Source organism: Periplaneta americana, chromosome 9 (assembly GCF_040183065.1).
Source record: "Periplaneta americana isolate PAMFEO1 chromosome 9, P.americana_PAMFEO1_priV1, whole genome shotgun sequence".
In the NCBI taxonomy this organism is placed as follows: domain Eukaryota; kingdom Metazoa; phylum Arthropoda; class Insecta; order Blattodea; family Blattidae; genus Periplaneta; species Periplaneta americana.
The window spans coordinates 104,832,936-104,848,283 of record NC_091125.1 but is presented as its reverse complement, the minus strand read 5'-3'; the positions used below and the strand labels follow the sequence as shown (position 1 = coordinate 104,848,283).

The following is a 15,348-nucleotide window of genomic DNA, read 5'->3' as shown; positions in this document are numbered from 1 at the left end:
GTCATGAGCACTGCCTCCTTTCTGAGACTGATAAAGTATCTGTGCGACAGAACTTTTTTCTAAAACTGTATGTATATAGGAAAATCAGAGTGTATTACTAATGAAGTTTTCATGTGATATAAAATATTTTAAAATTAATTATTACAGGTAACGAGGCAGCATTGTTTATGAGACTTCACTTGCTTCAGGCAATTGTCTCATTTCATCAAAATAAACGTCAAGAAGCGTCCAAATTATTAGAGAGGGCCAATATGGAGCTCTCCTCACTCAAGGTGGATGATCACAGTCTCAGCACACTTATTGAACTGGGTAAATATAACATCTTGGAGGTCTGGCATTACTCTTCCTTGCTGATGTGCAACTTAACCTCAAGTTGCTCCATTGTAACCAGAATAAGCCAACTCATTCTTTGATAGAGATTGTGTGTGTGAAATAACATGTCGTGTCTATTGGAAAGTACTTTTATTGGATAGGTATCTTTATAAATTATTGCAAAATTTTGAAGAAATTAACGAACTTTGTTTCATATACAAATTTAAGATAGCACACAATTTTTTTCGCAGGCAATTTGGAAAATCCTCGTCTTTTATTTCAGTAAATGCGGTAAGTGTAAGACATATTGTTATAAAGATGTGCTTTATAAATATCATTTTGGCAATTTTAATTTATTTTTTGTAGCTTATTTCACAAAGTTAAAATATTTTGTTACATCAGTATTTGTTGTTATGTGGTGTTTGTGTTATGTTGAGAAAAGGTCGAAGATGAGCTTCTTTTACTGAAATGTTGTACAGTGACACTTTTTTTGTGCATACAGTTGCTATTTCCCAGTAGAATGACATGTTTACTTCACTTGTAGACCTTCGAATTTGTTTGCCATTTCAAGTAAAACCAGTAATGTGAAAGTTTATATTGAAATAATTTCTTGCACTTCATACAAATTTCTTGTTGTTTCTATCTGTAGTGACACCGATTTTAAAATTGAATTCGAATTTAAATAAATTCATGTTGCATAAAACATTTCGGAACATGTGCAAAAATGATATTTGAAAATAGTGCCTTGGGTGACGAATTGATATATTTTATTGTGCTTATAAATGCATATTTCGACAAGGAAAAAAGAGTATTGTATGTTTATTTTTTTACTTCATTAGGTAATGCATATGTTTACTTAAATTTTCTATTATTTATTAAGAAATTGGCTTTTATTTTGTAATAGTAGTTAAAGGAAGAAATATCGTAATCACTTCAGTACTTTTTCACTTATGTAAGCATACAATAGTAACCCTACTCTTTTCTTGTGTTCAAGTAATGGTAATGCCTTGTGATAGAATATTTTTATTTTATGATACATGCCTGTGTGATAAATATATCAATGAAAATCTCAGAATGAATTTTATAGTGTTAATTAAAATTAATATTTATCCTTTTATGATTATATTATTTGTAAATATACAGGCTATTTAAAAAAAGACGCTCCTGTCTTTATCACTACTATGCTTTTGATAAATGTAACAAGTAAAACTTCTTTAATACTAAATATAGACAACAGAGTGTATTAAAATGGCTCAATATCTGAATTGCCCTTTTGCTCTTAACAAAACTATTAAACATCGTGAGTGATTCACATATTCCTCACATATCACACTCGGAGCAGTAAAATCTGTTGTAATGTAAAAAAAATATATATACGTGAAACGGACTCAAGTATACTGAAAAATCTTTCATATGTATATGTATTACTTTTATTATTATTATTATTATCATCATCATCATCATCATCATCATTATTATTATCATTAGTTCATTAGTATTATTATTTTACTAGCCGTACCCGTGCGCTCCGCTGCACCTGTTAGAAATAAATATAAAGTAATTACATAATTAAAATAGGACGTTTGATCCAGGGAACATTCGTGTTTGATAGAAGGATAAATCGTTTAATATGTTACTTAATTTAAATTGTATTTAAATAATTAAAATGCGGTCATTTTGGTCCAGAGAGCAATCATTTGGTGCAATGACAATTCCTTTAACATGTTTCTTAATTGTTATTACATGCAACAATAGTTTAATGAAGATTGACATATCATTTAGTTTTAATGTGTATACTTTATATTACTTGCTATATGTTTCAGAAGTTACTGTAATAACATTGTAGAATTATGTCCATCTAGAGAAACTACACTTTCCAATGGTGAAATAATAATTAAACAATTAATTAGCTTCCGATATTACTTCGTACAAACACAGAAACATTCTCTTAGGCTATGTTTAATAGCTATCGATTGTTGTTGTCCAAGGCTCCTTATAGACGTCATTTGTTTTTATTTCAGAACAGCACCTTAGATGGCGTTGTTATTGTAATTTTAAAACTCATTTATCTCATTAAATATCAGTTCTATCAAAATTTTGTATAGAATAAAATTTATCGGAAATTATTTTTAAAGAAACTTTTGTTATGTAATATTTTTCATGGAAATCAGTAATAAGCGAGATATTTCGATTTATTTAATTCAGGCCCCCTTATAACCGCCCTTTTAAATAAAGTATTTTGAATGCCATATAGCCTAAACTATAAGTTACAACGAACTTAATTTAAATTCCAATTTTCATATAAATCGGTTCAGCCATTATCGCGTGAAAAGGTAACAAACATCCAGACAGACAGACGCACATACAAACAAAAATGTCAAAAAAGCGATTTTCGGTTTCATGATGGTTAATTATACATGTTAACACCAATTATTTTTGGAAAATCGAAAATTACCAGAAACATTTTGGCTACAGATTTATTATTAGTATAGATGTGTAATATAATGCCTGGGAAATGAAGCCAGAACATACGTCATCTTATTTTTGGTGTATTTTCATCCCCTTTCGCTCTCCTATAAAAAGGAATACCAAACAATTCTTTGGCTTCGAAGTGGCACCTCTCCTCGTGAGCAGGGACAAAAGCCTCTGTCCAAAGAAAAGATATGTTTCCTCCATTCTTTCTTGCTTTTAACGTTTTCACTATCATCTTTTGTACACATCGCATACTTCAAGCACTTTATAAGTATATATATTTATTTCATAGCTTATCTTTTTAATGCTTTGAATAAGATATTATTTTTCTTCTGAAGTTGCAGCGTGTCCAGTACAAAGGCTTTCCACACATGAAAACAAGAATGTTGGAATTATGAAATGTGATAAGGAAAAGAATATTGGACATAATGATTAATAGCTGTATTGAACTCAATAAGCACACTATCAGATCTTTATTTCTCTTTGCATTATGATTCCACTGAAATTAATTTCGATGTTTTTTATGCTAAAGCCTTTGTACCAGAATTCTTCAGTTTGCTTCTTTTTATTATGTTGTAATTGCAATTTATGTTCCAATATTATAGCTATAAAATGATATTGCAATCTCTGTTGTAATATTATAGTTATTATATGAAAGCATTCTATTTAAGACAAATAACATATTTGAATTTTAGAGATATGTAAATAGAAATCAGATAAATGTGCAAAATACAAATGAAAAATATTGTAGTAGAATTAACTTTACTTTAGACTTCTGACAGTTCACTAGATGCATGGCATATGGTCGCTTACCACGTGGGTTACAGGTTGTTGTCATGGCAACCTTGGAAGTAGCTAATCACCATTTGATGCTCCCTATACTCTCTTTGCTCAAGCTTGTGGACAATGCTGCCACACTATCGCACTTGACTGACTGGCTCCTAGCAGTAACAGCAAGTTGGCAACGTGTCATGATAGCATACCCATAAGCCACGTGGCTAGCAAGCTGTCACAATTCGAAAGAAACGTTAATTCTACTATAGTAGTAGTTATTAGAAATATATTTCTATTCCAAAATTCTTAAAATTAATTATTTTTTTTTCGGAGACTTGAAATAATTTTTACATAGTAACACAATGATGTGTATAATTTAAAAACCCAGGATACACACCAGCAGAAGCTCGCCTGGGTCTTCGTGCAGCTCATGGTGATTTGTCATCAGCTGTAGAACACATCAACAAACGTCGAACTGAAAAACATGAAGCTAAGAAGAAAGAAGAAGCTGAGAATAGACTTAACCAGTGAGTAATCAAACGTACTAACAATCAGAAAAAAATTCTTTCTTTGTATGTGTTAAAAATATTCATCTTTAAAATAAGTGTGGTTGTTGTTTTCTAATGCCAGGCATTTGACAGTAAAGTCATTTGACCTCTTGCACTCCAATATTTTTCAAAGATATTGTCATGGTCAGCCACTGAAGCACAGATTTTGAGGTGTTCCGAATCCATTTCTTGAAAAAAAAAAAATGGCAAGTTGTAGCCGATTTAAGTGAACACCATATTTTAACGTTTTGGTGGCTACTTCATTCACACACAACCCCCAGAATGTCTGGAGGACCACACCTGCTGTTGGTCGACGGGTCCATTGGACCTAGCTGGGAGATCTTGTTGATCACCAGCTTTCCTTCCTTAAGCCACTGAGGACGATTTTAGTGCCATAGCAGTCAGCACTAGGAACAGAAAAGTAGAAAGAGGAGGAAGGAAAGTGAAATGAACCCCTAGGCTTCGAATGCTCTAATGCCGTCGGGGTCGAAGAAAGTAAGAGTTCAGTAGAGGACTGGATAGGAAAGGGTAAAAAGGGAATTAGGTATTGAATAGAGAAAAATTATACCAAATTCAGTCGTTAACTCATCAAGCTGACCAGTGCTAATTGATGAGTAGCCCCTCCCTTTAGTTCAGCTCGTAAAATTATGCTTACTAACAGCTGCACCATGGGAAGGTAGGGATGGGACATTGGGTATTTGTCCAGATTGGTTCCTTAAAGCCTTCAATGAGAAGGATTAATGGCTCTCCCCCCTGTATCCGACAGATACCCTTTTGCAGTGTGCGTGTATAATTTAAAAAAAATGCGATTAGAGACGAAAATACTATTTTTGGCACATGATTTGCAGAAGTCTTTTTTGCATTAATATTTATTTATTTATTTATTTCATCAATCATTGTTCACGTCATGGCGGATTAGATGTATTTTGCATTAATATGGTATTCAACACTTTCAGAGTAGATCCTTTAGAATATCTACATTACTATACAAAGTATCCCCCAAATTAAGTTAACTGAAATGCATTAGTGTAGTAAGGGTTCTCTTGTACATTTATTTTGCAGAGTGCAGCTATGGAATTCGAACCCTAACACATGCAATGTATCATTTGACACCTCCACACTCTATCACAGAGCTTATACTTATAGCTATATCTCGTAGCTGCAATAAAATACTGCAGTTGGAAACTAAGCAAACTTTGAACTAGTGTCATCTGATGTGCAATTTGCAGTAGCTCATATTAGAATTTAATAATTTCAATGTGGAGCTTCTTTTTATCCACCATTGTACATAATAGATTGAAACAGGATGAACAGGACAAATATTTCATGAAACCAAACAGAAAGTGGAATAATTAAATGCAGTGTGTTTTTTATTTCATATTATTTATACTTTGTAAATAGAAGTGTGAAATGGAGGGTAGCTGCGAATATATTGAATTAGCAGTCGTAAACAGCCAATAAAGAGTGGTCCTCCAGTGTGGGGGTTGGGCGAAGGGCTAACCATGAAAAGAGCTTGTTGTGAAACCTCAACATTAGTCACGGAATGGGACAGATTCTTTGGTGCGACCTCAGCAAAGGAATAAGGTTAAGAGATTTGGTATGTGGAATGTCACTAGTCTTTATAGAACAGGAGGGATAACATTAGTAGCAAAAGAACTAGACTAGACGGCATTTCGGAAGGCGGTTAGCTTCTATATGCGCCGTAGCATTTCTGGTATGTGACGTCACAAGCTTGTACAGTAGAATCAATCAGAATCAGTCTATAACAAGCACTTCTGGAGTTCGTTTGTTCACATGCGAGTGTTTCAATACATTGAATAAGTAAAACTAACATTTACTGTGTGTATGTAAGGTAAATAAATGGAAGAAGAGATTATAAAAAGACAAGTATTACACAAGCAGGCGCGGAAAATAGTGTTTAAGGTGTATAATTATTTTAAAAACGTTAACGAGCAGAACGCTGCCGGCCATCTTGATGCTGGCAGCAACGTTGCCAACATGCAAGAAATGACTGTAGAAGCATGTGGTGTGGGATTGAGAACCGCGCAAAGAATATCGTTAGTGAAGGAAAGAGGGTTTGTTTGGTGTCATGCTTACAGTAATCAATGGCTAAGGTCATTATTGTCTTTTGATAACTTAAATTCTCTCCTGCGCTATTTGTATTGCACGTGTTCGTGAAGTACGATGTGATAATGTTGTACGCTGCCTTGCTCTCTCTATCTGTCTCTCTCGACGCAAACGCTAGCAGACAACCGCCTTCCGAATTGGCATCGACTCTAGCTAGATATAGAATAGACTTTGTGTGAGTACTGGAGGTTAGATTAGATGGGAATGGCATATTGCCATAGGAATCACTAGTACTACGAGGAAGGAAACGAGAATCACAATTAGGAACAGGATTCTTTATTCATATAAGAATAAAATCAGAGTAAAAAGGTCGAATTTATTAGTGAATGTTAAAAAACTTGTACATTTTATCATCACTTGAAGTGTGGTTTTTCAACATGGCTATTAAAACTGATTTTTACGTTACTTGGTATTGAAATTTTAGAGCCCTATAAGTGCTCCTCCCCAGTACTTTACATTCCATATTCTTTGGTGCCATGTGAGAAATTTCCCCATAATCTCAACTAGTCAACAGTGTCTTCGTTGGTGCTTGGAGTTGTTGGCCATGTTCTGTTGGAATATCTATTTGTCGAAACATTGATTATTCCAAAACAAAGTACATTTCGTTTTATTATTGTCCGCACATTTCAAACTAGCGAATCAAGGTCAAGCAATGGATTGCATTTGCCACACATGCTTATCCCATTCCTGGACCATTCTCCTCAACTAAAGTCAGGTGGGACAGCTGGGGTTACCAGTGCTTCATTCACAATTTTCAGTTCAGTGAGTCGTGCGTGGTTTATGTGTGACTTTGATCCGCCAGTTAGAAATGCGGTGAGTAGAGATCAGTAATATGTATCCAAAATACTGTCTATCCAAGTGGTTCTGTCTTATTCTGGTTTCTCCCCACTCGTTTCTGCCGACCCCTCTGTAAAGGCTAATGGCTTTGCTGTTAGGTTCTTTCCTGAAAATATTTGCTATACGAAATTGGAAGTCTGCGTAATATTAGATAACTGTTTAAAACCATTTAAAAAAAATGGCCTCATTAAGTAAATGTCACGTGATTTTCCTTATTTAGACGACCCTGGGACATAACCACTTGGATGGACAGTACGTGTATTTTTATGTAGAATGGCATGGAGGAATGTAAAATGTGTCAAACATCTCAAAATATGCAATGTTAAACTTTAATATATTATCAAAGATAATAAATAATTCGCAAATTATTCCCTCTAGATCTGTAGATGAGAGAATAATATGATTATATAAAAATGCGCATTCTTAAAGTGCCTAAGTCAAGACTGAAAACTATACTGAAGATACTGTAATATTGGTGTGGGCTAGTACTAGATAAAAAATTACAGTTTTTGTATAAATAAAAGATATGCGTGATTTATGGATCTATGAAGTGGCACTGTCTGTTTTACTTTCCAGAGAACGTAGACGATTGGGTCGCTGTGCAGATGGAGTGCAATGGGTGGAGCCAAACTTCCATAAAATGTTGATGTCCATGGGATATACAAGTGAAATAGCACGATCAGCCCTCCAACAAAGCAATAACAACGTTTCACTTAGTGTTCAGTTGATCCAGGAGCAACCTAGCCTCTTGAATGTGGCATCTACCTCAAAGGTTAAGGTCCAGAAAGACATGTTGCAACAGGTAAATCAACAATGAGACTTTTTAATAGTAACATAGAATATTGGTGTTCATTATTTCTATTAGATCTAATTTCCACGTGATCAAACTTGGCCGATGGTAATGGTGTACTGTGATTTCTTCTTAACTATCGGTCAGATTCTGTTCATATTCAGTATCTGTAAGTCACTTTATTCAGAAATGATACACATGAAATATAATAATTTTTGGTAAACAAGTCAAAAACGTTTTGGTCCTCAAATTCAAGAGAGTCAGTAGACTATTTTTTTTATGTATATAGGATAAACTGATATATAGAAAGGCAGATTAGTATTGACTGAGAAACGTTTTATTAATCAAAACATTTCTTACGCATGAGTGAATCACTGGTGAAAAGCACAAAGCATTTGATGAAGGATAATAATAATAGTTTTATTTTCCCTGGCAGAGTTAAAGGCCATCAGGTCTTCTCTTCCACTCAACTATGATCAAATCACATACAAAAAAGTACATACCGGTATACAAATATTAACTTAAAAATAATAATAAACATAATTAAGTAAAAAAGAGAGATTGAATATATATACACAATCAGTATTAACTTTAAAATAACAATAATAAAAAAATATATATATAATAAAAAAAAGAGACTGAATACATAATCACAAACAGGAAACTACATCTAGTATACAGTATTAACTTAAAAAAAAAGAAGAATTAATACATATGAATATAATCTCACAACTAAAGGAATAGTAGAATTAGTATGATCAGCACAGCACTTGTTACATTGAGACAATGACAATTACCTAGATATAAATGTTAATGGAAAAATAAGGTAATGACTGTGTAAAATAATAATAATACTAATAGTAGTAATAATAATAATAATAATAATAAATAAAAATTATACCTAAAAACTAATTCTTTGCATTTAAAATATATCTAAACCACCTAATTTTAAACAACTGAGGACTAAGACTACCCCTGAGTTCGAGCAGCAGCAAATTCCATGAGCGGGCCATGGCTATTGAGAAAGAACTTGAGTACAGAGATGTCTGATGACGTGGTATTGATAGCAACAGATTGTGCTGTGAACGTGTATTACGATTATGATGTGAAGCTAGGAGAGTAAACCGAGAGGCAAGGTAGTTGGGTGTGGAATCATGTATAATTCGATATATAGGATCGGTGGAGTGGAGAAAAATTCTCTGGCACCGGGATTCGAACTTGGGTTTTCAGCTCTTCGTGCTGATGCTCTATCCACTAAGCCACACCAGATTCCAATTCTGATGCCGGATTGAATCCTCTCAGTTTAAGCTCCACCTCTTAGTTTCCCTTTAGTGGCCAATTCTCATGCACTGTGTCAGAGATGTGTGACCGTGGCACATTGTTCAACATAATTGCAGACATACATCCTTCATTAAGAAAGGATTCCCCAGAGAGCATCATTATAAATTTTTTCTTATGTGAATTTTAAATGCTTATTATAAGGAAAAGAAGATGATTACGTTGTTTGTCTGGCTGTTTAAGTAATCTCTGCAGAATTATATACATGTATTTAATTCATAGAATATAATAAAAGAGGGTAAACATCTTACTTACTGCATTATAAATAATGTCTTTTATATATACAGATATGGAATTAAAATTTGGAACGAGTCTTGATGGAGTCCACCTTATGTAGGCAACAATTTTGCATGACTTCCACCTGTAGCATGTATACAGGGACTCTTGTTTACTATACATGCGCAGTATGTTGTAAGCGAAACTTATACAAATTTTATTTCTGTATCTGACATCAGAAAACGAAAGTTATTTTATTTAGGTGCATCTTAAATGATTTCATTTGTATGTGCCTTTTGAATAACAGTTGAAGAAAATAAAGTGTGAATAATAATATTATTCGTAATTTTGTAATGCAACAAATTGTTACAATACATGCAAAATGTATAAGAAAGTAGGCTCTGTTTCAACTTTGCGATACTGTTTTCTTATTTTAATTTTTAAATAATAAATGTAATTATAAATGTTTTCAAACTTTCACTTAATATTTTTACTGTAGTGTCTATTTAAAAAGTGGGTAGTGAGTCATGTTTACGAATATATTGCTTTTAAAATGTCTTTTGTGACGATGTGTAAATAGACCAGATTGAAAAATGATAATTACTAGAGATTGGGTGAAAAAAAAAGTTAACATTTTAGTATTATTATTAAGAGCTATTGAAACATAATGTTTCCAATTCACGAGTTTGTAATTATATGTGTTTCAGCTTCGGACAGAAAAAGAAAGAGAATAAAACATTTTAATTTTGATGGTAAAAGATGCTTTGGGCGAGATTTTTAGACGTAAATGAGTGCCTAAGACATTTTTTTTCTTCACTGTATGAGAGGAAGTAATTAAACGTTTTTCTCACTCATTTTTCTCATAAAATGCATTGTGAAATTAAATGCAATGATACGTTCTATTTACAGGTTGCTGCAATAGGATTTGATCCTCGAATGGCTAAAATAGCTTTGCAGCGTCATAAAGGTGATGTTTCAAAGGCAGTAGAAGAACTTGTAGCTTGTGGTGGTGTCATTGATGGTGAACGTTGCACTGATGGTAAGAAGTTCTGTTATATTTTATCGTCTGATCTAATGTAAGAAGTATTATCTTTCTATATTCATCATTCTAAATGTTTGCTAGAGATAGATTAGTGTTTCAGTCTACAGTGCCATTCACTTGCCCATTTCTTTTCAATTTCATGCAATCTTGCATTTTATTGTGATACCTGTTTGTAGGAGATTTCAACTCAAGGTTTGGGTGGAACATGAATACGAATTACCTAGTGATTGCGTCAATTGTACTTTCCTTATTGAAAATTGGAAAAACTGCACATTATTGCGTGACTAGGGAACATTAACACCAATTGTACTTGGAGACTTTCTTCTTTGTTTTAAAAAATAACTGTTGATGAAAGTAGCACCAGTGATGGGTTAGTTATAACATAACTGATAAATTTTAGTAGTGTTTTATATTTATTTCGTGTATTTAAGGTGGTAGTACTGTACAACCATTTCAAAATACATTCTGAAACTGATAGTCTGATTCTGCAATGCATTTACAATACTTTTCCAGCTTATTGCACTTGAAAGTGTTTCACATTTAGCAGTCTCTGTGTGTACACTTTGTCTTTTGAAGAACCTTCATGTCTGATTATTCTTCATTGCTGAACATCATTGTTCTTTCAATGTAATAAATGCTATTCCAAAAAAATAGGAATTTATTCGAGATCCTAAGCTTCTGGGGTAGTGTGGATTGACGTAGATTCAGTAACTAAGAATTTTGAGGACTATTGCGTGGTTTAAGCATTAAAACATGTTTATTAAAACAACTCGAACCCGCAACCTTATTATTTACTACATGTCTTAAAAAGTGAACTAATATGTCGGTTACACTATTGTCATTTGCATATAAGGTCTTATTATGAGCACTGTTTTTACAGAATAGACTATGAGTGTGCGGGGTTGCATAATTTCATATGAATATGGTGCAGATTATTTACCCAGTATATTGATTTGATGCGAAATACCAGATTCTAGAATTATAATTAAAAGACTTACTTCATTCTGTTATATTATGCTTCCCTTTAGCTTCGTCGTCGTCTTCTTCTTCTTCTTCTTCTTCATCATCATCATCATCTTCATCATTAGCCCCTTATGTCACTAAGTGTCGGGGCACCTCATTTTATCATATTATACATCTTGATTACACAACTTTTAACACTATATCACTTCGGAAAATGTATTATGTGTCTTTCTCGTGTTAAATTTTACATTACCTCGTTAACATGTTTCAGCCTGTTATCGGCCATCTTCAGAACTGGTTGTTATTGGTCTTGGCACCTTTTGTTTGTGTTTCCTTTGAGGGTATGTTTGTGTAGTGTAATGCGGAGTCAAAGAGTGTGTGTGTTTTGAATTTGAGTTGTGTGTTGAGAATTTCATTTGGATATGTTTTTGTGTATCTATTTTGGCTCATTGTGCGCCCATTAGGCATATGCGATGATTGTTCAAGTCCAACAGGGGCCTAGGTGGCATTCGATGTTCATAGGTGGGCCATCCTACCTCAGCCCTGATAAGAGCCAGATCCCATCCACAGTTGAGTAGCCTAAGCCCCAGAGCCCTAAGCCCTTCCTATAGGAGGATTGGAAACATAATATTTGTGCTATGATATACTCGCTGTAATATTGCTGACAAAAATGGTCATCGCAGGTTTGTGTTTTCTCGTCTTTTTATAATTTCATATGCATTTTTGACAACTCATTATTAATATGAATATTATTTATCTTTAACTGCGATAATGACTAGGGGTCGGATTTTTAGGTGCTAAAAATCGGGAAAATGTTCATTTTTTATGTGCTAAAAATCGGGAAAATGTTCATTTTTTATGTGCTAAAAATCGGGAAAATATGTGAGAAAAAAGGAAAAATATTTAATTATGTTTCAATTATTTTATGTGAATATAAACAATATGCAGTACTCACTGCTGAAGAATTACAGCACAATGAGATTCATCAAGTTGTCCATCACAAATGACTGATGATTATCGCAGAACACTGCCTTGTACTGGGAAAAAGAGCGCCCTAGCCATTGAGAAACAACATACACTCCATAGAGACATGTTTATGATTGAAAATGAAAATAGGGGCAACTGATGTTTATGAAATTTTAATTGCTTCCTGAATCAACGTTATGATAATTTACAAGGCACTCCTAAATGACACATTAATGTTTATGGTTTATATGTGTTAGTTACAGCACAGTTTTTTAATGGTGACAACTCTTATTGCTTGTGGTGAGAGTGCAGACTGTAGTTCCACTGGTTCACAGATAGGCAGTTCCGAGAAACAGTTGCCAGCTGTTACGTCTAAGCAACTGAACAGAAGATTCAGGTGATAATTAATCTGAATTGGGATTTTTGTCGAAAATTATTTTATGAAAACTTGATTTTTTTTGTGTTTTTATGTGAATATTTGAAAATATGTATTTATATAAAAAAAATTCAAAATAATAGGCCTATGTGAAATAAAATTCAAAATATATGCTCAGGTGACCTTGTCCGAAACTAAAAACACAATTACGAGTTTCTATTACAGTGCAAATAAAATAGTTATTTACGTAAGAATCCTAGCTATAGTAATGACTTACCGACACTTTTTTCTTTTATTCTGAGATTTTGTGTATGCAACTTTTAAAAATCACATGTTTTTAAATAAACTAAAAGATAATTACTGATGGAAGGGTGGCATGAAGTTAGTCATTGTCAATCAGTATGTTCTGACATCAATCCAGACCCATTGACTGGAAGTCCCAGTTCTGATACTGCAAGTGACATTGAATGTGCTGTGTAGCTAGGGGTAAGGTACCTTTATAACCAATCTTGATAATATAATTTTAATCTTGAGTGTTTTTAGCAGAGGTCGTATTATACTCGTCAGTAATTTTTTTTTCTGGATTCTAGGACATAAAAATTTGGTGTTCGTATTATATTCGAGTAAATACGGTACTTCACTAATCACAGACCTATACTCTCCATTTGTAAACCGAGACAAATATAAAACATTGAAACCAGCAAAACTATAGTTTCATTCCTGAAACAGGATGATACATTGTACATGCTGCTGTATGTATCCCTAATATAACACAGATTTTTTTTATTTTTGTTTGATACGAACTTCGCTGTTACGTGTGTCATTTTATTCTGAGTAGTACAAAAATCACGAAGATAATAATGTAATGTGATTCAGAGTGATTTGCTATTGCAGGGAACCCTGAAAAGAGTAAATAAATTCTCTTCTATAGAACATGTGTTTCTTTTTTAAAACAGATTCAGATTCAGATGGTCATGAAGAAGAAAAAGAAAAGAAGAAGGAAGTTCGTGAGAAAGAAATGGAAGCTTATAAACGTTTGGCCGAAGGAATGCCAACTGAAGATGATGATCACTTGGATCTAACTCTTGAACTTGAAGAATCATTTTTGAGAGAGTATCAGACTTTGTTAAAGAAACCTTAAAACTTGCAGGTCCAGAGGATGTAATAAGTGTGTGAAATGCTACTTAGTAAACCAAGAGGCCAAATTAATTGAGATTACTACCTCTAGACAAAAGTTAAAAATGTGATCCTCTCCTCTAATAAAATGTTAAATACAACAGTCTTAATATCTGTCCACAGTTGCATGGTACATAGTTACACAACCAGAGTGCTCTATTTTTAATAATATATTTAATAGGTTGTCTAGTCTTTATTTTCTATTGTGTGTACACACAGTCTTAAAACTGAGGACGGGGTTTGAAATTTTGATGGCAGGCCACAGTCTGTTGTGGTGTTATCATTTTACGAGAAATAAAGTATTAACTTCCGGATTTGTGCCTACTTATTGTCTTTCCCAATTCTGCTTGAAGGAAATGCTCTGTTGTTTCAGAAAACTGATATTTCTCATTAGCCTATATCTTGGAGGAGATGGTTAAGAGATGGTAAGCCTTCACTCTTTAACCCATATCGATTATTTAGTACTCAAATTTGTATACAAAATTCTGTTTCTTTCAGTTTTTATACATTGTTTGCTCCAGTCTGTGCATCTGCTCCATTTCCTGATCTCTACTTGACCAACATAATGAATTCCATTCCTGATAAGGTGATACAAATAAAAGAACTTGCTCTTAGTAATGCAACATAAATGATCTTTAATAATTTATATTCATTATAACCTACAAACATCCAAAGCCATATGGTCACACAACCGTCAACCACTTAAACATTCAATGCAATTGTAGGGATTCTACACAGTTCAAAAGAATAGCAGAACATGTTTTTGAACGTCTGCCATACTGCATAGAAAAATAATTGACAACTAGCAATGCTACCAGAAATACCTATATTATTTACCTTTACATTATAGTCCAGGGCAGCTTACTTCATACCCTAAGGGTGAAACCTAACAATTTTTCCCCCATTATTACATTGTGGTGATTTTCTAGTTTGCAGGTTGAATTTTCTTTTGCCAACTTCGTTTCGAATTTCGATACCGACAAATACTACAAATGGTAGTGCTTTTGTAACTGGTATGTTAGTAGCTGAGACAAATATCGACAATATTTGTCGGTACTGGAGTTCCATGAAATTGAAATTGTACTAGATATCTGAGCCTGTTACTGGAAACTAGTGAAATTTGAACATACTAATAATTAATTTAATATCGGTACTAATATTAATACATAATAGTTATTTTATGTGTTGCGTTGTGGTTATAATTCAAGACTGTAGTCAGGTAAGTTTTCGGAGTTAGTACTAATAACAATATGTGGTTAAACAAAATACATTTTTAGGTTAGGTCTCGTGAGTCAATTGTTTAGCCAAACCAATGAATTTCGTATTGCTAAACAAAATACTTGACTTGTTGATCCCTATCTCGTATAGTTTTGCCTATGAAAATATTTACAAATCATTGTATTATTTAGAA

The 15,348-nt window shown here is 33.4% G+C and overlaps 1 protein-coding gene across 2 annotated transcripts in view; it reads left to right on the top strand.

The window, feature by feature from the left end:
- LOC138706349 (NEDD8 ultimate buster 1-like) overlaps positions 1-14,251 on the top strand; it is a 70,780-nt gene extending 56,529 nt beyond the window's left edge. For both annotated transcript variants that reach the window (XM_069835522.1, XM_069835521.1), the window contains exons 7-11: positions 148-309; positions 3,947-4,085; positions 7,647-7,872; positions 10,324-10,453; positions 13,718-14,251. In XM_069835522.1, the coding sequence (XP_069691623.1) occupies positions 148-309; positions 3,947-4,085; positions 7,647-7,872; positions 10,324-10,453; positions 13,718-13,902 (842 nt within the window). In that variant the 3' untranslated portion in view covers positions 13,903-14,251. The remainder of the gene's footprint in view (positions 1-147; positions 310-3,946; positions 4,086-7,646; positions 7,873-10,323; positions 10,454-13,717) is intronic.
- The last annotated feature ends 1,097 nt before the right edge of the window (positions 14,252-15,348 follow it).